This window comes from Aricia agestis, chromosome 19 (genome assembly GCF_905147365.1).
Source record: "Aricia agestis chromosome 19, ilAriAges1.1, whole genome shotgun sequence".
Taxonomy (NCBI): domain Eukaryota; kingdom Metazoa; phylum Arthropoda; class Insecta; order Lepidoptera; family Lycaenidae; genus Aricia; species Aricia agestis.
The window spans coordinates 7,858,736-7,885,096 of NC_056424.1; the positions used below are offsets into that span (position 1 = coordinate 7,858,736).

Consider the following 26,361-nt stretch of genomic DNA (forward strand, 5'->3'; position numbering starts at 1 on the left):
AAAGTAAATACCGTAAAAACCGTGCCCATCATCATCTCAAGTACTGGAGTCATCCCCAAGACACTTCATAATAGCCTGAAAATACTCAACATGCACCCACTCTCATACATCACCATTCAAAAGGCGGTAATCCTCAACACATGTCGAATCGTTAGAAAGTTTTTGTCTATTAATTAACTAACACATTATAACTTACCTGAAGTTGTTTGGCCACAAGCCCGCAACTTTGGAACAAACCCTTATAAAGGAGAATAGAAAACTCTATACAATATCAATAATAATAATAATTATAATAATAATATCTATGGACGCTTCACACCACGTCAGTCTGGCCCTGTGCTAAGTACCTAAAGGACTTGTGTTACAGGTACCAGACAACGGAAATATATTTAATACTTTTATACTATACATATATTTAAGATTTTTATTATATCATACACATATTTAATACACATCCAGACCCGGGAACATTGAAAACTTTTTGTTCCGTCGGCGGGATTCGAACCCGCGACCCCCGGCTTGAGCTACTAGGGCATTTTCAAAAAAATGTGTACCCCTTGTTTTTACCTTGTCCCTTGACTTCGCTACAGATTATTTGTAAAAAATTACATACTAACATTTTGTAATTTTAATGTAGGGGCATAAACAAGTTTTCTTTTATTAAAGTACATTCACGTTTGTATAAAATTTTATTTAGTATGAGATTTATAAGGGTTTTTAAGTACCGAAACCTATTAAATTCACCTGTCCCCTTCCCAGAAGTTGTAACAAAATCTTTAATAACTATTTTTTTTCTTAAAGTAAGTTACTTAAAAAACATATGTTAAATTCCTAAATACTTAATGTATCAATTGAATGTCTTGTTATTGAAAAATCTAACATAATTTAACTACAAATTAATTAAAATTATAATCATGAAAAAGCAACCCGACCGGAATGTTCGGTTTAGTGACCGTTTTTTTTAGTTTTATAAACATACTACAAAAATATTTTCGGCACTAAATGATAGCACTATATTTCATTGTACATCGAGAAACTTCAATTTAAATTTAGTAGTTAAAAATCTGCTACAAGACGCGGACGCAGGTTGGATGGTTCTTCAGGAACGGTTTATTTGTTCAGATAAGTGACCATATTTTGTAAGCATTATTATACTTTCTCCAACTGTTTCTACTGTTAACACGTTGCAAAGTTAGCTTAGTATTTAGTATAAAAAATGAAATTGTGATAACTATTATCGGTTATTTACAAACACTTTAAAAGTAAAAGAAAGTAATATTACGTGACTTCCGACTTGTGACTTTTCGTATGGTCACATATAATGGAACGGACAAGTCACAACAGGCGGAAAGCATAAGGCTTAGTTCACATTTTAAATAAATTATTTTTTTATTCACAGATTTTATTAAGAAAATTGGAGATTTTTAAACTGGTACGATTAACGTACAAATATATTTTTTATTACTTATGTGTTAAGGTGACGCCGCGTTAAAGTAAAAAACCGTTTTAGATATGTTTTAGATTGCTAGTTTTCTATGAAAGTCCGGCCCGGCCTTTCACAGAAAACAAGCAATGGAACAGCAAAAAATGGAAAGGGCGTAAGCGACAAAATAGTTTTGTCGCGTAATTTAAAAACCATAAATACATTTCATATAAGCTATGGGCAAATTAAAGTGTATGCTTGAACCAAGCCATGTACAAATTTGGAAGCTTAAATCACTCTCCTCTGTTGGAAAAATAGGAATCCTTTTTTTTTACACAGGTCTATTTGATTGATTATTCTGTGTTATAAAAGTTGACCAATCGTGTTATGCTATGGGTAAATCAAAGACAAAGACATGATAAATACTGACAATGAACTTTAATTTCTTAGCTTTAGTCATTGAAAAATCGATATCGTTACAGCCAAATTATCAAGGCGTCGCCTTTACTTAACAATAACAAATATTTAAAATTTAAGTACCTAAAAGTTTTTTTTTTTTAATTTTGATTTTATTTCCACTACTTTTCTATCAGTAAAGTTGAAAATCATTTTGTGTCGTTGATATTTGCAGATTTATAATAACTAGACATCAGATTATATGCATTTGCATACTTGCATATGCAAATGCATATAATGTCACTTTTTAGGCGATAGTGCATATTTTGGCAATTTTTCGTTGATAGTGCATATTTCGGTAGTTTAACTTCCATGGGCATTAAGATTGCAATCGGAAAATGTTGGTAGAAAATTATTATTGGCGTATAATAAATAAATAAAAAGTCTTTATTTCAAGAAATTAAAAATCCTGGATTTTATGAAATTATAAAAATTGGCGCTTTTATTAATGTCACTACCGGAAAAGTCTTCAAAAAAATAATAAATTATAATATTAAGTGACTTTTGACTGTGCATATTTTGTGCATATTTCGACCATTTTTCGTGCATATTTGCATGGATATTTCGGCACTTTGATCGTGCATATAATCCGATGTCATTAATAACTTAGGAATTCGTAGACATGTGAACACATCTTTATGATTATGAGATGTTCGTCCCTCTAATTATTGAAGTTAAATCTATGAAATCAAAGAATTTTTTACTTTTATAAGTAGTGCAACAATAAAAATGTTTAAATAAAAGGTTTTTGTGTTATAAAAACTCCTTTAAATATGTTAAATATTACTTACTCATGTAAAAAAATGAAAAATAACCTAGTGGTTGGGTCACATAGTCACACTATGGATTAAAAATAATTGCTACTGTTGTTGATCCTTGAAATTATCTATTTTTTTTTTAATAAACAATTAAATATGCATTTCACTAGATTAAATTAACGAAGAAATCCATTTATTGCTGTATTTTTTAGTATTAAATTATATTTTACATTTAGTCGCACAACGGAATCTGTTTCGTCGAAAATTCGATTTTGTTTCAATAATATCAGAATAATATAACGTTTTCAGCGTTCTTTTTAACTTATTCCATTAGTTCAATATTTTTCCTTGTATATGACATTCAAAAAAAGGTAAATAAATGACCTTAAAAAATATAGACATATTTTTGCAAGGGTACACGTTTTTTTGAAAATGCCCACCAACACGCTCACCACTGAGCCACAGAGGTCGTCATTAGGTAAGTATGTGAAAATATAGTCTCAAATAATAAAAGCATAGTGACGTTTGATAATATGTGAAAATATAGACTCATATTATAATATCCCTTTTAATAAAGGGCACAGACGCAATTTATATAATTTACGCACTAAACTCAGTTCTTTTAGCATACTAATACGACGAAGTGACGTAATCTTTACGATAAATTTGCGCGATTTATGTGTTTTTCCCCGTAACCCGTAAAAAGTTACGGTTTCCCTGAAGCGACAATAAATACTCGTTCACATTTGGTTATGCCGTTTTAGGGTTGGGCTTGCATGTTTGAACTTATGAATGGAAATTATTGTAAGTACTTAATAGTGATGGGCAAAATTGGTTTTAGACTTGGTCTTGCAAAAAAGATCAAGACAAAATTACAAAATATTTGTTAAATTTTCAGTATTTAATGAAATAATCTATATATATAAAAATGGATTTTTAAATGTGTTAGTCGCGCTTAAACCCGAAAACGGCTGGACGGATTGGGCTGATTTTAGTCTTAAAATATTCGTAGAAGTCCAGGGAAGGTTTCAAAGTGACACGAAGTTCACCGAGACAGCTAGTTTTACTATAAATTATAATATAATTCAATGCGAAAAGGTGAATATAGAGTAATAAATAAAATTAAAGTGTATGAAATTCATTGAAAAATATAAATTAATTTTAAGTAATATTCAAAGCGTCTATAAGTGCAGCTGTAAATTATTAATCGTGTTAATTTAAATAATGTTTAACACAAATAATATGTTAAAAGTTTGTTTCGTTTCGAATCCTTTGAACACAGAGACAGACATAAATAATACTAGCAGAATGTTTGAGCTCTAAAACCAAACAAGTAGAACTAAGAAACAAAGTGTATGTTTTGACGACTAACACTCAACTCCCATTTCAACTGTCCACAGATAAACGTTGGGTTAAATTTAACCGACAACTTTGACTGTAAGTTAAACATGTGCTGTTTACCGCATCATTAATCACCGTTCGACGATATTGTTAATTTATTATTGTACTTCCAAGAAAAATATATTCTGTAGCCACATAAAATACGACCACCCCAACACAAGCCGGTGGCTTTGTTGATACAACAAAAGTTGTTAAGAAAGTAACACGTTATTTTTTTTATTCACGATTTTTTTAAAATCGCTGAGGTACTGCTTTCTGCTAATGTAATGCCGTGTTAACTTATCCATATTCCTTAATTATTAATGCAAAAGTGTGAACTTGTATGTTACGTCTTCTTGTAAACGGCATAATCGATTTTTAAGAAATTATATTAAAGTTTAGAATTAAATTACATATTGAATAGAAAAATATAATATATTATGTATATTAATTTTATCTAGGCCTATAGTCTAATACCTGACATATTATTTTATTTACTTTGTATCGTATTCGTGAAACTTTATATACAACTTTATATACACGAGCTTTTGCCCGCGGCTTCGCTCGCGTTAAGAAGTATTATTATATACAAACTTTCATCCCCTATTTGAACCCCTTGGAGTTGGAATTTATCAAAATCTTTTTGAAAAATTTTACGTGGGAGAGCCATGCTTCGGCACGAATGGGCCGGCTCGACCGGATAAATACCACGTTCTCACAGAAAACCGCCGTGAAACAGCGCTTGCGCTGTGTTTCGCCGAGTGAGTGAGTTTACCGGAGGCCCAATCCCCTACCCTATTCCCTTCCGTACCCTCCCCTATTCACTTCCCTTCCCTCCTCTGTTACCCTATTCCGTCTTAAAAGTCCGGCAACGCACTTGCAGCTCTTCTGATGCTGCGAGTGTCCATGGGCGACGGAAGTTGCTTTCCATCAGGTGACCCGTTTGCTCGTTTGCCCCCTTTTTTCATAAAAAAAAAATCCTTTCTTAGCAGATGCCTACGCCATAACATCTATCTGCATGCCAAATTTCAGCCCGATCCGTCCAGTGGTTTGGGCTGTGCGTTGATAGATCACTATGTCAATCAGTCAGTCATCTTTGAGTTTTATATATATAGAAGAAGTTTCTGTTTCTTTCATTAAACTTTCAACGTAAAGCAGTCACTCACGATAAAAAAAGAGGATCAAAACGACTTAAAATGTTTATAAGATTCTGTCATATTTATGTCACATTAAGCGGTAAGGTATCTCAGTTAAAAATATCTGAACCGTAAGTTATGTTCGTCCGGCCCAGGGGGATCCCGGAAACGGATTACGGGTTTATCTGTAAGCTTGGGCGGTTTAGGGTTACTTTTTCGAAATTCATGATATCCTTGTATGATTCTATCGAAGATCTAAAAGATCTACTGCCTTAGTAGTATCATAGAGGAAATATACAATTCGTCTATGGTAGTATTAAAAAGATCATAACATCTTACTAAAAATCTAGCTTTTTATTTGCTCTGCCAAACTTATTATTTTCATAATAAATGTTTCGTGTTTCTAACACTCACGAATCATGATAATATTTTAATGTGTTTACAAATAAAACTATACTCCACTCGGGCTAACTTGTCGCTAGCGGTCATTGACTCCCTGTCAAAAACTTGTCATTTTCCATATAAAAATTAAAACCACAATTGACAATATCTGACACTTCATTGTCAATCGCGGTTTATATGGAAAATGACAAGTTTTTGACAGGGAGTCAATGACCGCTAGTGACAAGTTAGCCCGAGTGGAGTATAGTCGAAGTCAAATCTTCAAAGAGTAAGCGAGCTGACGATAAGTCTATGCTCTATTATGTCAGCTTCCAAACCAAAAAACTCATCAAAATCTGTTCATCACTGTACAACGCTACAAACACACATAGACAAACAGTGAACTTTTTACCCCCGGGCAAAAATCAGTCTCAAAGTTCTACGTACCCAATTTGTAGAGCTGCTACGTCTTAAAATAAGTGTCAGAAGAATCTGACAAATATGAAACATAAATTGTAAGTTATATATATAATAAATATAAAAAATACAGACGGCAGACGCTAATAGCGGAAACCTGTTAAGTGGCACGAAAAAATAACATACGGAAGGAATGGAGTTTACCTTAAACGACGTGGGGTAAAAACGTTATCCCTGTGGGTAAAAATATTGTGTGTCATGCCGTTTTGACTGTGGTTTTGGGTCTGGGAATTCGATAGTATTTGAAAGGACATTTTAATTTATGATTTAACTGTTTAAGTACCTACCTAGTTGTTGAACAAGTTTTTGAGAGAATATAGCGAATAATCAGTGAATCACATTAAAATGTTATTAATTTTATATGCGCATACTCGTTTTATTAATCTCTTTTTATTAAATTATAAAATTATAGCGTGAATTTACTTTTTGATACTAAAATTCATCGTTTTAGTCCAAAATGTTCAAATCCAAAACATCCTTTCGCTTTTCATAAACTGTCAGTCAGTGGAAGTTTTCCCAAGTTTACCCTGCGACGAAAAATTTAATATAAAATCATCGCTAGGGAAATAAAGACAGCTGTCGAAGTAGAATTAAGTGTAAGAATTCGTTGTCGAGGGGTGACAGGCAATCATTTGGAATATTTGCTTTTGTTTTTCGACAAATCTCCGAAGGGATTGTTTTAGGGCCTAGCTTTTACCCTTGGTCTCGTCAGATATTCGTTTCGACAAATCGATTGTGTCGAGCTACGCTGTAAGAGTTTTGCGAGTGTTCTTAGAAACGTTTAAACTTGAATGTTTAAAATGTAATTTGATGAATTGTTAAGAGGAGTTCACACCGCCCTTTTTTCCATACAAACGTTGTCCCCTGTTTCCTCCCTGGATAATGCTAGTAGAGTTATAATTTTTTCTTGAATACAATGTCCCTATGTTTTCTTTTTTTTCATAATTTAATTATTAAATAAGATATGAACGTTCAAAAACCAAAAAAATGGCCAGATTTTCCGCTGTGTTCAAACGTCCAGAAAACAGATTTGGCTAGATTATACAAAAAAAAGCAAAACATAGGAACACAGCTCAATCCTTTTTTTAATCTTTAATGAAAAAACTACTTAAATCGGTTAAGTTTTGGAGAAGGAATCAGGGGACAACGAATCGTTGATTTTCTGCAGTTGTCTCTATCGCGTTCTGCGGTATAGGCTTGAGGTAAGGGAGACAGCTATGGATATTACACGTACTTTTTTTTTATTTCTCTAGCCCCTGGTGTATCCTCTTAAAGAAACCTCCCTAATACCGTAAAGTAAAAAATCAAACCTAGACTTTATACTAATATTATGTATTCTCTGCCTAGACTTTAAATGTCTTGATTCTAAAAATAATCTTATCATAATAATAATATAATTGAAATTCTCTAAAAAGTAAATATCGAACAGTATTATATATTATTCTATACTAATATTATAGAGCTGAAGAGTTTGTTTGTTTGAGAACGCTAATCTCTAGAACTACTGACTCGAATCCAAAAAATATTTTTGTGTTGAATAGTCCATTTCTCGAGGAAAGCTTTAGACTAAATATCATCACAGTGTGACTAATAGTAGCGGAGAATCAGTGGAAAATGCGGAAAAAACGGGGATAATTATTTGTCCTTGTCATTATATTGTGTTGACGCGGACGAAGCCGCGGGCAACAGCTCATCATATCAGCCTATAGTCGTCCACTGCTGGACATAGGCCTCTCTCAATGAACGCCAAGATGACCGATCTCCTGCTACTCGCATCCAACATGGGCCTGTAACTATAGTCGGGCAACAGCTATAATAATTAATATCTACATATACAACTATGTTCATACTTTTTAAATAGAAACAAAAGAAGCATCTAGGATTATGAAACATTATACTACTATCTTTTAATAGAAAACATATTTTAAAGATTAAAAAAATCGCTCTCTGCAAAGAACATTATAAATCAGACAGATTTAAAACTTCTGAGTGCGTGCATTAGTCGAGGCGAATCTCTCAAAAGATTATTAAAAAGTTTGACAGAAAACGTAAACATTTAGATTAATTTAGTCGGCAATAAATTCTCTTGACGCCTGGCGACTGTTCGCGTACGCACTCCGCGCAGTTCACTGTCGCCGCGACAATTTTGTCGCAGACTCCATGCTGTCTGAGTCTTTGCACAATTGTATATCAGATTTGTAGATAGTTTTTCTTAAGTTATATTAACAGCTCTATTATTTTTTAAACAGACATTGGCCTACCACACGTATTGTAAGCCAGGACCGACAGCAGCAGTACTTATCCATCTACGAAACATCTTCATAATAAGATCTCAGAGTGCTCAAAATATAGCAAAGTATTTATATTACCTCATTCATAATTCCCGTTATAATAGAATTCAAAAATACTTATTTACGATAATGTACTTTATAAAAAATCGCCTAGTGCGCGCACACCTTTATCACTCTGTCCGAAAGCGAAAATTGTTTTTCATTATTTATTTTTCCCCGTCGGCTTTTCCTATATTTATTACAATTATCACGTAACTCCTGTGATATTTTTGTTTACATAATTGTATTTACTAATTTCGTTTTAGAAGCAATAATTTTTGTGTCATATTTTATGTAGCTTGACTTTCTGCTTAATTGTAATTTTATTTACCCGAATAAACCCGGGTTTATAAATATGAAACGTAGTTCGGAACACGCAAAAGGCTTTTGGGACGCCCGTGGGAATAATTCCTTATTTTCGAGGCCAAAAAAGAATTTCTTAATTATAACAGACTACCGGAGAGATTTATGTTAGCTTTAATAACGGGGTAATAAATTGACGGATTGATAACAACCTTTTTTGTTAAGTTAATAAAATTAATAGTTAGTTGGGTTATACAGGTACTATGTTTTTAAAACGAAATCGGTTTTTAAATATAAATTTAACTAGCGTCAGCCTTGCGGTAAATTACATGTGATGGTGATTAAAAAAAGCCTATATGTAAAAGGAATAATGTAGCATTCTAATGGTGAAAAAATTATGTAAAACGGTCCAGTACTTTTTGCGTGATGCGTGAATAAACTTAGCAGTAATAGAAACATTTCCTCTTAATACTATTGGCATAGATTAGTACTAGGTATTGTTTTAATACCTACAACAGCTTTTAAAACTAAGTTCTGACTACAGAAGTTGGTACGTCGAAAAGTATCAAAACTGTTAGCGCGTTGTTCCTAACGATTTGAACAGAAATACGAAAATAGTTCGACCAGCTTGAATACTAAAACTGTGCTTGTAGCTAGTTTGTACTTTCTATTTGTATTAAGCTAATAGGAATCATGTGATAAATAGACCAAAAATGTGAACGTTTGCGATGGCCCAAGTAAATTACATATTACATATTATACTTGCGAGTTGTGGCGGACCAACCAGCGCCGCAATCCTGCATCGCGCTATCGAAGTTTTTTTAAATGCTCCGGTTTCTACGACAACTGAAATTATTATGGTAATTGGTAGGCCTATCGTAGTTTATAATACGGTTGTATTTAAATTGCAGTTATAATTAATGTAGCGGACTTCGGCCTGCAAAATTAAGGAACTTAACCGTAGCTTAACCTGACCTACTGAGTAATAAGTAATGACTAAACATACAAGCGCTTCCTCAAAAATGTACGTTCAATAAAAAGTGTCGATTGATTCGTCAAAGTGAGTCAGATGTGAACTTACCTGGTGAATCATCTACGGTTCACGATTATCACGCTGTTTGCACGACCCGTTGTGTATTTTAGGGTTAAGTAAACCGGGTTATTTTTTACTTTGATTTAAGTATAAAAAGGCCATTATCCAGGTAGTTATAATTTCTGCTTCTATGATTGCCAAGCTGTCTTTAACAATGCAGAGTCGTGGACCAAGATTCGAGTAATCAATAATCATAGACGAGAATCTTTTACTTGTTCGTTATTGCCTGTATTTCATCATTGGCCAAGGTGGAGAGGCCGTATCATCCATAACTAATATTATAAATGCGTCTGCGTAATCTGTCTGTCTGTCACCTCTTCACGCCCAAACCGCTGAACTGATTTTGCTGAAATTTGGTATGGAGATGCTGAAGCCCGGGAAAGCACATAGGATACTTTTAACCCGGAAAAATGTACGGTTCACACTCGATAAACTAATTTGAGCGAAACTTGAATTATGAATAGTATTTTTTTTTACGTCCGTGATGAATAGTTGAAGATTTTAGCAACTTTCAAACAAGAAAGAAAGAACCGGGAAAATTTAACAGCAGCGATGTCGTAACGTTATCGAATGTCAAATGTATGAAAGCTGTCACAATTTTCATAGAAATCATTTTGTGAGGCACACGGTAAAATGTTTCTGCTTGCCTCATAGAATTCTATTCGTTAAATTGTTATTTTACTAAAATACTCTACCGTTCTTACTTATTTTACTCTTTAACTTACTTGAAATATTCTAATATTTGTGATAATTTACAATATTTTATTTAAGTCCTTTATTTTGTAAAAGATTTTAAACTAATTTTTAAGAAGTAAACATAATTATTAAATAATGTAGTAATATATTTTTAGAAAATTAATTAATAATATGATTTAAATAGTGTAGCTTACAGTTCGTTTGTAATTATAGAGTCTTTGAAAACTGAAGAGCACTGTGGTCTGAAATACAGATTTATCTAGTTCGGACACAGAAGAATTACATTAAGTGTACATTATTATATATCAAAATTATATTTGTCAATTTTATACCTGTTAGTTATTTTATGAGCAATGTACTGTAATTAATTTTGATGATAAATAAATTATTATTATTATTAAATAAATAAGAATATACTCGAGCTTAGGCATGAAAATAGACTACAGTATTCTCAGATACAGAAAACGAAGTCTTTTATAAAATTACGATATTTTGAATTAAAGAAAATAGTTAATGATACGTCTACGGGCTATGCATAATAAATAACATTCACAGACGTAAACTATACAGATAGCTAACATTAAAAAAAAATTACACAATATTCCAGAAAATGTAATGTAATTTTAGATTATAGAATGTACTAAGTATCACCTAGGCATCAAAATAGACTACCAGTATAGACCTACACGCCTTCTGGAATATGCGTGTATTTTTTACACAATATTTTTATGTACGGAACCCCCAAGGGTCTGACCTCGCGATGATCGATGGTAATGGAGATATCAGACCGGCGCCATTTTTGTCTCGCTAATTTAATTATTTTCGAGAAATCCGACACAGATAAAAAACTGTTTTTTGGTTTTTTGTTTAGATTCGTGAAGTTTTTGTGGTTATGTCGATTACTTGGAATAATAATGTTTTTAACTAGTTGTTGATTAGGACGCGGACGTCGTGTGCGAACATAACTTCGGGTGACCGTGCATTTTGTTACAAAAAGTTTCCCGATAGCTTTTTTTGATAATCAACAGTATATTTATAACGTTTCAACTTTCAATATGATTTCTATCCAGTCTCGACAAGTCAGCATTATAAAACTCAGCATTATCTTATAAGTATATAAAATTCTCGTGTCACAACTCACAATGTTAGTTACTGTACTCCTCCGAAACGGCTTTACTGATTTTTACCAAATTTTCTGAGAATCGGCTACTGGCTACTTTTTATATTGATAAGTGCATTTGTTGAATAAACTTCGAATAATTTACTATTGTAAAATGGCCAAAAAATTGAATAATTTACTATTGTAAATTATTACAACTCGAGACTGACGACAACCATTGTTTGTGCGACGGGATAGCGATGGACGTTGCCATGGTGACATACTTATTTAGTCACTTCAATAAAATAATACGGGCGAAATACTTTATATGGCAAAGAAACGTTTGCCGGGACAGCTAGTAAAACTATAAAATAAACTTTTCTCATTATTTGCGAGTTGCGAGTTGCGACCAATGCCAAACGTGTTCTGAATACAAAACCTCAAATTATTTGAAAATAAAATTACTTATGAAAATAAAATTATCACGAAGATTTGATTTCAATTCGATGAAAGTTATCATTGATTAGCCATTCCAAAGCAAACCTAAGAAACCGATCATAAGAACATCACAATCGGTATAGTCCGTGCAATCCACGAAGACGCGTCCCACCACTTTTTGGGTGAGCATCTTTCCCTTTTACCGTGACGCTTTTTCTTACCTAAGAGAATACACCAGAGGCAAGAGAAATTGAAAATGTATTGCTGTCTCACCAATCTCAAGTCTCCCACCGCAGAGCGACAGCACGACAAAAGTTCTAATAAAAGAACAGAAAATCTTCGATTCGTTGTCCGCTGATTCCTTCTCCAAAACTTAACCGATTTAAGTACTTTTTTCATTAAGAATTAAAGCAAAGATTGAGCTGTGTTCCTATGTTTTTTTGTATATTCTAGCCAGTATTGTTTTCTGGGTGTTTGAACACCGAGGAAAATCTGGCCATTTTTTTGAGTTTTTGAACGTTCATATCTTTTTTATTAACTAAATTATGAAAAAAAAAGAAAACATAGGGACATTGTATTAGTGGCCATAGATATTCAGGAAAAAAATTATAACTCTATCGGCATTATCCAGGGAGGAAACAGGGGACAACGTTTGTATGGAAAAACGGCGGTGTGGACTCCTCTTAAGAGGGCGACTAACCCAAAAAATCAAACATCGTCCTTCTCTCTTCACACTCACGCCCGTCTTTCATATGCCAGGTGAAAAAGGACGACGCGGATTCATCGCCAAATTAGTTTTTTCTCAAAAACTCGATAAATATACAACATTTTAAAAATCCGCTAGGTCGATCTCTCAATGATAGAATTTTATACAATGTGTTAAAATATTAACTTAGTTCAATGCACGGTTATGGCAATAAATGAAAAATTCGTGAAAATTAGATGCATCTTTGTGATTTTTTTCTATCGAGAAAATTTTAAGATATCGTGTTTTTGCTCAGATCGAATTCTCGGAAATATAATGTAGTATCTAATTTTAGAAAATGAAACAATTCGGGGCTTATTTTCAAGTATAAAAATGAATTATAAAATCGACACTTTAGGGTTAGTCGCCCCCTTAATTGGTCTATTTATTGTAGTGTGCGCGTGCACTCATAGGTAATTAGTGTGTACCGATAACACTCAAACATTGGCGAAAGCTTGCACACGTCATATACTATAAACGATTAGGAGGAGTGGGGCGCGTCTTCGTGGATTGCACGGACTATACAAAGTTTTGCAATATCAAATATCTACCTATCTCTTTATTAGAATACTGACTTAGATAGTGGTTGTTTCCATTTGTGTGGCATTCGAAGTTTCAGATGACCGTACAACTGTTCTGAACACGAAACCGTAATGTTTTATTAGTGATAGGGTTGCCAACCGTCCTGTTTTCCCAGGACACATAACGTTTTTGTACCGTAAAAATTTGGACATCTCAAATGTCCTGCATAGTTTTTAGCAGTGTCCTGGGTTTGTAACAACTAGTTATAACATATAAGATTCAATAAGTAAGCATGGTTTCTAAGCGTATAAATTAAAGACATATTAAGTTCTGACTAAATTACCAAAATTCGACTTTTCTAATGCGACCTGGCTTTTTAAATTAGAGGTTGGCAAAATGGCAACCCTATTTTATACTGGAAATTGTGTTGGGCGGTCCGCGGTGTCGGATATCGATGAATTGAGTGAATACGTTAGCATCACATGCCTATTGTTGTAATTATGGGAATGTTGAACAGTGGGAGGTATAGAATGACGATGAATTGATTGAAATGCTTTTAATTATTGGAAGTTGTATCTAATTTCGATGACTTAAGTTTTGTGTTGATTCTAAGGTTTTAAGCTCGTAAATACCAGATTTAATATCATGAAAAAAGCAGCTTTTATTCTGTACCTGCTGTAAATTAAGGGATCAATCAAAAAGAAACCTAAAATTGGATTTCCACATAACTTGATAACAAAATATAGATTTTGACGAATTGCAGATTTAATACAGTCCTTATTATATATCTACATACAATACACTTTTCACTTTTATTATTTTACACACAAATAATATATTTTCATAACAGACATCATTATTTTCAAGCTTATAGAAGGATCTTTTCGAAGATATTTTCAATACTAGAGTGTCAATAGTATTATTATCGATACAACAGGTCTATCGACCCCAGTGCAGCCCTATCGTTCTCACGAGCTATCAAATTTTAAGTTCAGTGGAACGCGATAATATGCATTGTTATTACGTCAGCTCACAATCACAGCTTTGTATGTAGCGGGTTCGAATACGATAACCTTTGACGTTTTATGTGCCTAATTAACTTAGAATCTTTATAGGAACTTTTGATTTGTTCTTATCTATTAATTATTATGTCCATGTCCATGATTTCATATCTATCTATATTATGTCGCAGCCGACTGGTTTAAATAGCCGTTCAGTCAAACAGCTAGCCCTTTGACTGAACAACGCCATTCAATCACACGGCTATACGTCGTTTAGCCGACTTGTTGACTACAACGTTCAACACTACAGCTAGACGACGCTTAGCCAACTGGTTTGAGCCCCCCTTTTATTTGACGGCGGTCGCCGGCTGCTGCCGCAGCACGCTCGCTGCGCTCGTTCGGCTCCCTCTGTGTTGTGGTCTAAGTTCTAACCTAACCTAACCAACTTTTGGACTTTCTGGATTGTGTTTGTTTTTGTTTTGACGGGGGGCTGTGCCCCCCGAACCCCCCTTTCGGGAGAGGCTGCGTCCATCCATTTCATAATCCCGTAATTTCTCCTCGAATAGTTGTTGAAATTTTAATTCACTCGTATGTGCCTCCACAATTTTTGTCGCTTTAATAACACTTGTAACTTTTATTAACTACTTTCTTTCCGAAAAACAACCACAAACACCAACAAACACCTGCTAGTTGACGCCATATTGTAAATAAAACGCACCTAGCGCCGCAGCGGTGCGCGCTGAACTACTTCAATTAGACGGCGGCTTTTGAATCAGCTGTAGTGTTGAACGTTTTGAGCGACTAAAATATTTAATATAAAAGCTAGACGTGTGATTGAATGGCGTTGTTCAGTCAAAGGGCTAGCTGTTTGATTGAACGGCTATTTAAACCAGTCGGCTGCGACATATATATGTAGATGCCATGACATAGTCATCCGATAAGAAAGGATTTTGATCAATTGTACCCCAAGGGATAGGCGATAAAAGTTTGTATCAAACTTTGTCAATTTTAAACCGATCGGGCTGATACTTTGATACCTAATTAATAATAATACTTCTTAACGCGAGCGAAGCCGCGGGCAAAAGCTAGTTTCATGATATTTTAAATGCGAATACTTGTTATTACTACATACGCTTAAACCGCTGCGCGCTGAACAATTGACGATATCTGGTTAGAAGATACTAAGATGACTTAGAGGTCCGGAACGGACGTAGGACAGTTTCTATTATGGAAAAAAGTATAGTTACCGTAGAATTTTAGACCTGCTCGAACAAGATTGCAGTATTATAGCAGATATAAGATAAGCTAAACAACATTTGATAGTATTGTAGATTCAATTACTTTCATCGGCCATCATTGATATTATAGTCATTCAAATGTACCAGTCGTACCTTAATTATTTCTATTAAAAGTACCTTCTCCGTGGCTTTCTATTACCATTAGGGCTATCTGATGAGAAACAAAGTATCGCACATCGAGCACGCTAATACTTTCACCGCACATTTTAATTTCCGCTTTCAAATAACTGTGGCTAGCTCTTAATTCAATATAATGCTGTATTTCCGAACAAAAAACCGTAGTAATTATCGATTTTGCGGAAATTCTCATAAAAAGATCTCATGCGAAATGATAACAGGGCAACGACTTTAGATTTGCAATTTAAATGACCGCTTTATTCGAACGATAATGAAATTTAATTAAATTATTTTAGATTTAAGACTCGGCGTCGTCTTTTACGTCTTATTTTAAGTAATATGCGTCTTGATGTATTTTGCGTTATAACATTTTAGGATGATTTTGAAGAATCATGCCGTTTTTCCTAGAAGGGAACCTATCTCCGATTTTCGCAGCCTCTCCATGACCATTCATTAAGCTAAAGAATAATTACTAATTAGCGTTAACTATGACGATTGTCTTCTATATAATGGTTCACTTACTATGTTTTTCTATGTAAAAGCTATGAAAAAATACTGATTTGTTAACTATGACGATTGTCTACTATATAATAGTTCACTTACTATGTTTTTCTATGTAAAAGCTATGAAAAAATACTGATTTTTTTTCTATAATTAATATATATTTTTTTTCTTTTTCCAGCGGACCCGTTGCCCGGCAAACATGTACCACTGGAAAGCTACGAGAGCGAGCTGGAGCGAGAGCACGCGCTGCCCACGTCCGTCCCCAACGCCGACATCCTCAAGACTAACAGCAACCCCACCTATCACAAGCCCAGGTAAGTTGCGCTGCGGGTAGTTTTAAAATATTTGTAGTTGTGAAACAAGTGAATATCTAGCTAGTTTACAGTTGCGGTCGCAGTCAGAGAGATTTAATTAATATTAAACGTTAATTTAATGAATATTTTGTGATGATTAAAATAAAGTAAGTAATCATTAAAAGACTGAGTGCGTATGGCTTTGTGATAGCACTAATCAAAAGGAATAAATCAACTTCTAATACAAAAATGTTATGTCTAGTAGGTAGTAGAAACTGGTAAGTAATTACGTCATCCAAAAATTATTTAAATGTCGTATTAATAACAAATAAATTAAAATAAGCAACCCCAGACAATCATGATAGATCTGAGAGTGTTGAGATAGTGAATTCCTAACACGTAGATGTTCGAATAGGTACCTACTCCAGAATATACAATGTGTTCAAAACACTCCAGAAGATCTGCCCGGCTTGAACCTGCAGCTCCAATAGCTTGCCGAGAACAAACAAATTCACACATGAATAGTTTATTCAGCACCTTGAGCAATTCAACACTTTGAAGTAAACAACCATTCCAAAAACACTTTCCTTTATTAAACTCCATATTTCTGCGCATTAGAAATAATAAGCGAGAAATTCCAACAATAACAATATCTATAACAATTTATTTCCCGTTTAAATTTCGAATTCGCAATAAATAATTGCTCAGTTCCACCGGAAGGTTTATTGTTAATGTTATTTTCGCGCCAATTTCAATTTCGTCTAATGGTTCTGAAAAATTAAGCGATGCTAACGCGTAAAATTGCGCATTTCTTGCTTAAAGTGCTAGCGCGTAAAATTACTCGATTCCTGCTAACGCGTAATGCGTATGGATTCGTTTTTACGACGTAAAGGATTAAGGAACATCGAAGTTACAAGCCGTAAACTTTTAACTGCCTCTCTAATTCCGGGCAATGGTTTAATTTACCTTCAGTTTAAAAATACTTTAACTTTTAAGGGTGGGTTGCACCAGAGGCGTGGTTAAAGCTAAAGTTATGGTTATAGTTAAGGCTTATTTAACTTTGACCACATAAGACGTTGCTGGTCCGACAAGGCTTTAAATGAACGTGGGCGGGGGCGCTGCTGATAAAGGAGAATTGTCAAAAATGGCGTTTTTGTATGATGACAGCGTTAGTTCCTTTTTTCGCCACGTGCATTAAAGCCTTGTCGAGCTCTATGGTTATATATAGCGTCCATTTTTGAGTTTTATCAAAGATTTGACATTTTGCATTTTAGTTAAAGTTACAGTTAAAGCTTTAAGTAAGTTGGTGCAACCTACCCTTAGTATGACTTTAGTACTAAAAGATGGGAAGGATGGTTAATATAAATGCGAACATAACGAAAAATCCGTTAGAGAAAAGATATCTTTTTGTAGGTCCCATTATAATTTCTATATGTAGGAGAGCCATGCTTCGGCACGAATGGGCCGGCTCGACCGGAGAAATACCACATTCTCACAGAAAACCAACGTGAATCAGCGCTTGCGCTGTATTTCGCTGAGTGAGTGAGTTTACTGGAGGCCCAGTCCCCTACCCTATTCCCTTCCCTATCCTCCCCTATTCCCTTCCTTTCCCGTCCCTACCCTCCCCTATTACCCTATTCCGTCTTAAAAGGCCGGCAATGCACCTGCAGCTCTTCTGATGCTGCGAGTGTCCATGGGCGACGGAAGTTGCTTTCCATCAGGTGCCCCGTTTGCTCGTTTGCCCCCTTATTTCATAAAAAAAAAACAAATAAGGAAAGTTCCTCACAATTAGAGTTTTACGCCTATGTGTCGTAAGAAAGCCTATGTGTCGTAAATCGTAATAAAGCCTATGTGCTAGACTATATTATCCCCAATTTCGGCTGGGGGTAACAAACATCCAATATAGGACCGTCGCCTACATCGTGAGTCGTGACGTCACTTTATATTAAATTCTCGCCCAACGAAGCGGTCTGATACATAATACAGTGAAGGGAAAGTATTAGGTTGTGGGGTGGCCGTTCCCACTCGATGTCCGGGATATTCCGGGACTGTCGCGGTCGGGTTAATGGACACGATAGCCATTAACATTTCGCCCGGTTATTCAGCTGGATCATCAAACTCCTATTTTGTACATTATTTTTACTTGCACATTTCATTATTAATTTTGGTAACAATCGGTTTATCCGTGTAATATGATTTTTATAAATGAAAAGTTTACTTTCAAATATTAAATAATCGGCCAAGTTCGATTCGGACTCGCGCACGAAGGGTTCCGTACCGTTATTGAGCGACAGTTGGCAAAAAATTGTATATTTTTGTATGGATTAAATATTTATTTTAATTTTATTATAATTACTAAAGAATACAATATATAATTAAGGAATTTGTGAGTATTTCAAGTGTATTTCATAAGTTGTATGGGAGCCCCCCTTAAATATTATTAATTTTATTTCATTTTTACTTTTTTGTATTGTTGTTATAGCGGCAACAGAAATACACAATCTGTGAAAAAATCAAAAGTCTAGCTGTAGCGGTTCTTGAGATACAGCCTGGAGACAGACGGACAGACATCGAAGTCTCAGTATTAGGGTCCCGTTTTACCCTTTGGTACGGAATCCTAAAAAACAACAAAATACATAGTCTGAAACGAAAAATTTTACTCTACACGTATCTCAATTCAAAATTATCTATTTAGTTTTCGCTACGTACGCTTGGAAACTAGTGCCCAAACTATTTAACGTGAAACTTTCCAAAACTTTTACGTTGCGCCAAGCGATACTAGTACTTATCACCGTGAAACAATTGTTCGTCTTCAATACCGGATTTCGGTCACCGGGTCACCCGGTTATTATTAATATCATATCAATATCGACGGCCGAATCTCTTTTAAATGCAAAAGTCGTATTAAAAGCTTTTCATAATCCCGGAATTTTTCATTAACGTTTGCAATGAGATGCCTGATTTTTTATATTTTATCATCATTACGTTTGCATTTATCAATAATATTTCCCGTTTATTTCAATTCAATGTTTGCTTTAAAACATATTCCGGAATGTAATTTTATTCTGCGATTAAAAAAAATACAGACATAGAAAATCCATATCAACTCTAAATAGGAAGTTTTTTCAAAAATTCCGCGAAAATCACACAGTTCGGTCCCCCTACTTCACAAAGAAGGGTTCCCTTATAGTTTTAGGAAAGATTTCAATAGGACATGAATGGTGCCCAACAATGGAGTCCCTCCCGATCGATTGGGGACCTCCGATGCCTTTTGTCCCGATGGTTCAGTGGCCACCTGGCTCCGGAAGGTAGTGGGTTGGGTTCCGAAAGTGTTTAACATACCAGAACTACAGGTGATTTGGTGACATTGTATAGCCGAGGAATGCTTTAGAAAGTGAAGTTTTTTTCAATTTCCCTTTATTGGTGCTCTTTATGACTTCGATTGAACCTTGTGCTGATTATTTAAACCGACTTCCAAAAAAGGAGCAAGTTATGTGCGCCAAAATTCGTTTATCGCATGGGAACCGTACATCTTATATACTAAGTTTCAGCAAAATCGGTTGAGCGCTTTGGGCGTTTAAGGGTAACAGACAGACAGACAAATAGACAGATAAACAGACATACACACTTTCGCATTTATAACATAAGTATGGATGACATATTGTGTAAAAAATTACCTAACCTTTGAATCAGTTTCTACGATGGTACCTAAATTTAGTACCTAATCAAAAATAATAATTAATCATTATCTACATTAAAATATTAATAGATCTTTGAATAACAGGGATCCTATCCATTACTAGTATTAATTTAGCCAATTAATTATGTCAATCATTTGATATCGGTGGGCGGTAAGTTTTGTATCGTAAGGTTTTTTGTCCACCGCCAACGTCACGTCACCGACAAAAATTAAAATACAATGCCGTTTTCGTATTAATGTGCCCTTTTTCTGAAGAAATCTTATAAATCTGAAGAAATATGCAGAGGATGATCTATACTTTCATTGTTGGTTAAAATAATTTCGATACTAATTTTGTGACCGGTAGCGTGCTCTAAATTTTATGCCACTGTTGGCATGCGTAGGTTTCATTTTGCTTTTCGCTAATACAAAGCAGCGGCGGCATGGGTGGCTGACCAGTCGGTAGATAATGAAACCTATAGCCTAGGTCATAAAGTAGCATTTTATTTGAATTTTTGTCGGTGACGTTCCGTTGAGGCGGCAATGGACAAAGGCCTTTCTACCAAATCTACTTTGATCACTTGGATTTAGTAACAAATCATTCTGGTATGACCGATGTTGGCCTTAAATGAAATTTGAGATATAAATTATTGTGGTATTAGTAACTTTGAAGTACATCTGTTGTCAATTTCTGGGATATTTAGGAGTGTTCTGGGATTAAGTTCCTTATAACTTCCAACGGCTAGGCGTAAGGCGCGGGCGACTTGGGCCACCGCCTAAGGCCCCTCGGTCGGTCCAAGGGGCCTTACGATTGTTGGACCACGAGGATTTTTTTTATTTACAAGTTTTGATACTCAAATGTTTATATTTAAAATAACTTAAAGTTTGAGTATGAAAAAATCTTTCTCTCAAAAAAAAAACACAAAAGGGGGGGCTTCTTGCGTCATCCAAAGGACAGTAGTAGACCGCCGGCGCGGCGTAAAAGAGGAAGTAATACAAAAAACATATTGTAACACGACTATATTATTTAGCAGAAAATTTATCCGAATTTAAATATTCATCAAATCATATTTCCATTTTTAAATTTTAATCGATAAAAAAAGAGGAGGTTTTAAATTAAAGTGTTCGACCGCACCTGATTGCATCAAAATATTCGCGTAGGTGGACTATTATACCATAAAAATGTTTATTATTTTTTACAATCCTACGCAAAAATTAGTTCCACGAAGTTGTTCAACATTCCAAACAATAAAGAACAATAAAAACAAAATGGGAACGCTCAGTGGGACGAGTGATTATTGTTGCTCATCAACTCATCAGATTTGTTTAGATTCGAAACTATTGTTCCGAATTCGAATTGCATTTCGGAGAATTTCGAAATTGTTTTAGATTCGCTACGCTCTGATATGCAATTGTAGTAGGTTGCTATTGTGAGTATCTAATAGTATTTACGTGGGAGAGCCATGCTTCGGCACGAATGGGCCGGATAAATACCACGTTCTCACAGAAAACCGGCGTGAAACAGCGCTTGAGCTGTGTTTCGCCGAGTGAGTGAGTTTACCGGAGGCCCAATCCCCTAACCCCTACCCTATTCCCTTCCCTACCCTCAACTATTCCCTTCCCTTCCCTTCCGTACCCTCCCCTATTACCCCTTAAAAGGCTGGCAACGCACCTGCAGATCTTCTGATGCTGCGAGTGTCAATGGGCGACGGAAGTTGCTTTCCATCAGGTGACCCGTTTGCTCGTTTGCCCCCTTATTTCATTAAAAAAAAAGCTATGTCCACACTATGCGATTTCGTCTTCAATTTTCGTCATCTTCTTTCATTCAACTTTCGTTTTGGCGCATTCAATAATTGAATGCGCCAACGAACGCAACGCCAACATTGTCATTTTTGTTTTTTGGATAGGTACGATCAGAGAGTATGCGTCGCGGGCATGCCTCACGTACGCTGTTGACTACACTATTATAACACATACCCTTGACGAACAGAAAAAGGCACAGTGTGGACAAAGCTACTGAGAATTGAGAATGCTAACTTTTTTTCCTTAATACAGATTTTTCAATAATACTTACATTAAATCGGATTAAATGCATCGATATTCGATACTCATAAGTCATATTATAAATACGAATGTGTGTGTCTATCAGTCTTCACGCCTAAACAGCTAAACCGATTTCGATGATAATACATAATATTATTATGGAAACTAATTATTATACTTATATCTACGAATAATAAAAACTAAGGAATCGTAACTCTCATACTATTACCGTTTTAAATTTGGTTCCTTTTGATCTGTCATGTAACGTCAGCCTAGTACCGCTCAAGGTCACCTTAATATTGCAAATGTATTGAAATGTGTACCTAAGGTACACTTTTTTTTTTTTTTTTTTTTTATTTATTTATTTTAAGTCGCTTTAAACATCAAGGTCATTAGCGACTACAAGTAATAACAATATTGTACTTTAGATTACAGAATAATATCCAGTTAACCTCAAAAAATTTACAGTATTTTTCCAATCTAAAAGACAATCTTTTAACGTACTTTGAAGATCTACACTACTTCTTTCTGAACTAAACATAGAACAATCAACAAGCAAATGTTTTATAGACAATACACAATCACATCTTGAACATTTGTTTCTAGAAGATTTAGTAATGAGATGGATGTGAGTAACATTACAATGACCTATTCTTAACCTATTAATAACGATTTCATCTCTTCGTTTAAAGAATTTATAATTACATTTTTCAAAAATTGATTTCCTTATTTCATACAAATAACTATTATTATTTACAACCCAGCAGCTGTTCCATAAACTTTTAATTTTAAACTTTAGAAATTTTGTAACGTCTGTAATATTACAATTTAACAAATTACATTGATTTAAAGTCGTCGCTTCCTTAGCTTGAGCATCTGCTTTCTCATTCCCGGGAATGCCCTGGTGACTAGGAATCCAAATAATTTCTATAGAAAAATTATCAATTTTTAAATTCGCTAAATTTTCTCTTATTATATTTATTAAGGGATCAATATTTTTATCATTCAATAAAGCGGTTAAGCACGACAAGGAATCGGAAAATATTATGTATTTTTTTGAAGTCGTAGGATTAATTTTAATGATCTCCAAACATTTTAAAATAGCTATGGCCTCGCAAGTGAATATAGAAGTATAGTCAGGTAGTCTGTATTTATAATTATAATTTTCTGAGACAACTGCACAACCCGTTCTTTCATTAAAAATAGATCCATCTGTATAAAACATTGTATAATCCGAATATTTTTCTAAAAGTTCATAAAAGTAGTTCTTATAAATATAATTAGGAGTAGATTCACGGGGATATTTGTTAGCCATGTCTATGTTTATTTTAAATTTATTTATATCCCAAGGTGGTAATTGATAAGGAAAATGACGTTGAAATAATGGCGGTAAGTCATATTTAATTTCATTTAAATAGTTTTTAACCCTTAGTCTTAGAGGAACTGAAAGAGTAGGTCGTAAACTGAATTCTATATCAGATAATAATGCGGGCTTTAAAAAGAGAGAATCTATATTATTCACAACATGTTTGGCTGCAAACGTTAGGCATAGTTCCTTCCTTCTATATGATAGAGGCATTTCGCCAGACTCGACTAGAATACTATTAACGGGGCTTGTTCGGAAGGCTCCCAAACTTAACCTTAAACAAGTATTATGAATGCTATCCAAAATTTTTAAAATATTATTCGATGCTGAGTCATATAAAACAGAACCGTAATCGATTTTTTGTCGAATTATAGCTTTATAGGTATTTTTTATACACCTACTGTCAGATCCCCAATCAATTGAAGATAAAATTTTTATAATGTTCATTCTGTTAGAACATTCGGATTTAAGTTTTTTTATGTGTGATACCCAATTTAATCGCGAATCTAAGGTAAGACCTAATATTTTTATCTCATTTACTTGATTTATTTTACTATTATTTATAAATACGTTAATTTTTTCTTTATTTTTATTTTTTGACACAATCATAACTTCCGTTTTGGTTTCCGAAAACTTAAAGCCCGTTTCTAGACTCCATTTACTTAAATTGTCTAAGGTGTCTTGCAATATTTTTTCAACGAGTTTAAGATTTTTGCCACTACATAAAATTGTTAAATCGTCTGCAAATAGATATCCCTTAACGGGTCGTTTTATAATATCTAAGACGTTATTAATCGAAATCAAAAATAAAATTACACTTAAAACAGACCCCTGAGGAAGTCCATTTTCGGTACAAAGAGGATCAGAAAGAATATTATTTATTTTAACCCTTATATATCTATTAGACAAAAAATTTACAACATAAGCTAGAACGTTACCTTTTAAATTTAACTGTTGTAAAAGTTGTACCACCCTGTGCTTCCATACCATTTCATAAGCTTTCTCTAAATCTAGGGCAATTAATACTATTTTATATTTATTTGCAAACGACTTAAGAATTTCTTCTTCTAAAAGGCTCAGATGATCTAAGGTTGATTTAAATTGTCTAAATCCAAACTGAAAAGATGTTAAAAACTGATTTCGCTCTAAGTACCATCTGATTCTATGGCTTACAATTTTCTCTAAAATTTTACAAAGATTACATGTGAGTGAAATTGGCCTGTAATTTGATGCAACAGTAGCTAGCTTACCTGGTTTTAAAATAGGTATTACTATGGCTTCTCTCCATAGATCAGGAAAAATCTGATTTACCCAAATATAATTGTAAATATCTAAAAGTCGTTCGAGAGCCAATAACGGAAGTTTTTTAATCATGATGTTTGATATTTTATCAGGACCAGGACTGGAATTTCCTAATTTTTGAATAACGAGATTAAGTTCCTCTACAGTAATTATTTTGTTGATAGGATTTTCATTATCTAGCTTATCAAATCCTGTGCAGCCATCTTCTTTTTCTTTTTTATATGATAAAAATTCTTGTCTATAGTTATTTGAACTCGAATTTGCAGCAAAACTTTTAGCTAATAACTCGGAATTCATTTTAGGGTCATCACAAAGTATTCCTTCATTGTTTTTTAAGATGATATTTATTTTATTCTTTTTTTTACCATTTATAGAGTTTATTCTCTGCCATACAGTTCCTATCGGTGTTTGACTATTTATTGATGAAATAAAATTTTGCCAATTAACTTTTCTACTTTCTTTAAAAATTCTTCTAGTCTTAGATCTTATTTTACGGTATTCAATCTTCAAATATTCTTCTTTACGTTTATCATCTTCGGTATATTCTTGACTAATTTGCTTATTTAAATTAACTTTTTTTATTTTTATGTATTTTCTGTAAGCTCTTTTCGTTTCTCTTACTGATTTCGAACATTCATCGTTCCACCAGGGTACTTGATTTTTTCTTAGCTTTCCACTAGTCATAGGTATATTTTTTTCAGCGGAGTTATAAATAATTTGATTAAATTCTTTTACAGTTTTATTAATACAAACTTTCGATGTAATATTAATTTTTTCTAATTGTTTTACTCGCTTTTCAATGTCATATTGGAAATTTAACCAATCAGCTTTTAAATATTTCCAGTGCTTAGAACCTATTTTACTGTAAGGGTTTAATTCAATTTCTGCAGATATTACAATAGGAAAATGATCACTGTCATAAAGGTGGTCCAATGCATTCCAGTCAAAATAAGTTGATATATTTTGAGAAGCAAAAGATAAATCAATATTACTTGTGTGACCATTTCCAGAATTAAAATGCGTAGGTTGGTTTTTATTTAAAAGAATAATATTGTCACTTAAATCTAACCACTCTGCTATTATTTTTCCTCTTGGATCGCAACGACTAGAACCCCAATAAAAATGGTGCCCATTAAAATCTCCTAATAAAAGAAAAGGTGTCGGAAGCTGATAAATTAAATTATTCAACACATTATGATTAATAGAACAGCTATTAGGTATGTAAACATTACAAATAGTAATCTCTAAAGGGAATTTTATTCTTATCGCAACGACTTCAAGGCAACTATTAATAATAATCTCTTCAGGTAATAAATGAGGTTTGACATACGTAGCTACACCACCACTAGCAATACTGCTGTAAGTTCGATTTTTATAAAAACATACATAGTTTTTCAATTTTGCAAAATAACTATCTTTAAAATTGGTTTCTTGTACACAGAAACATGAAGGATCGACATCATTCAAAAGTAATTTTATGCTTTCGAATCTTACACGGAAACCATTTACGTTCCACTGCAA

General features: G+C 33.9%; 1 protein-coding gene across 2 annotated transcripts in view; it reads left to right on the forward strand.

Annotated features, from left to right (window-relative positions):
• LOC121736848 overlaps positions 1–26,361 on the forward strand; it is a 628,730-nt gene that overhangs the window by 578,217 nt on the left and 24,152 nt on the right. For both annotated transcript variants that reach the window (XM_042128297.1, XM_042128298.1), the window contains one exon: positions 16,336–16,471. In XM_042128297.1, coding sequence (XP_041984231.1) covers positions 16,336–16,471 — 136 coding nt within the window. The remainder of the gene's footprint in view (positions 1–16,335; positions 16,472–26,361) is intronic.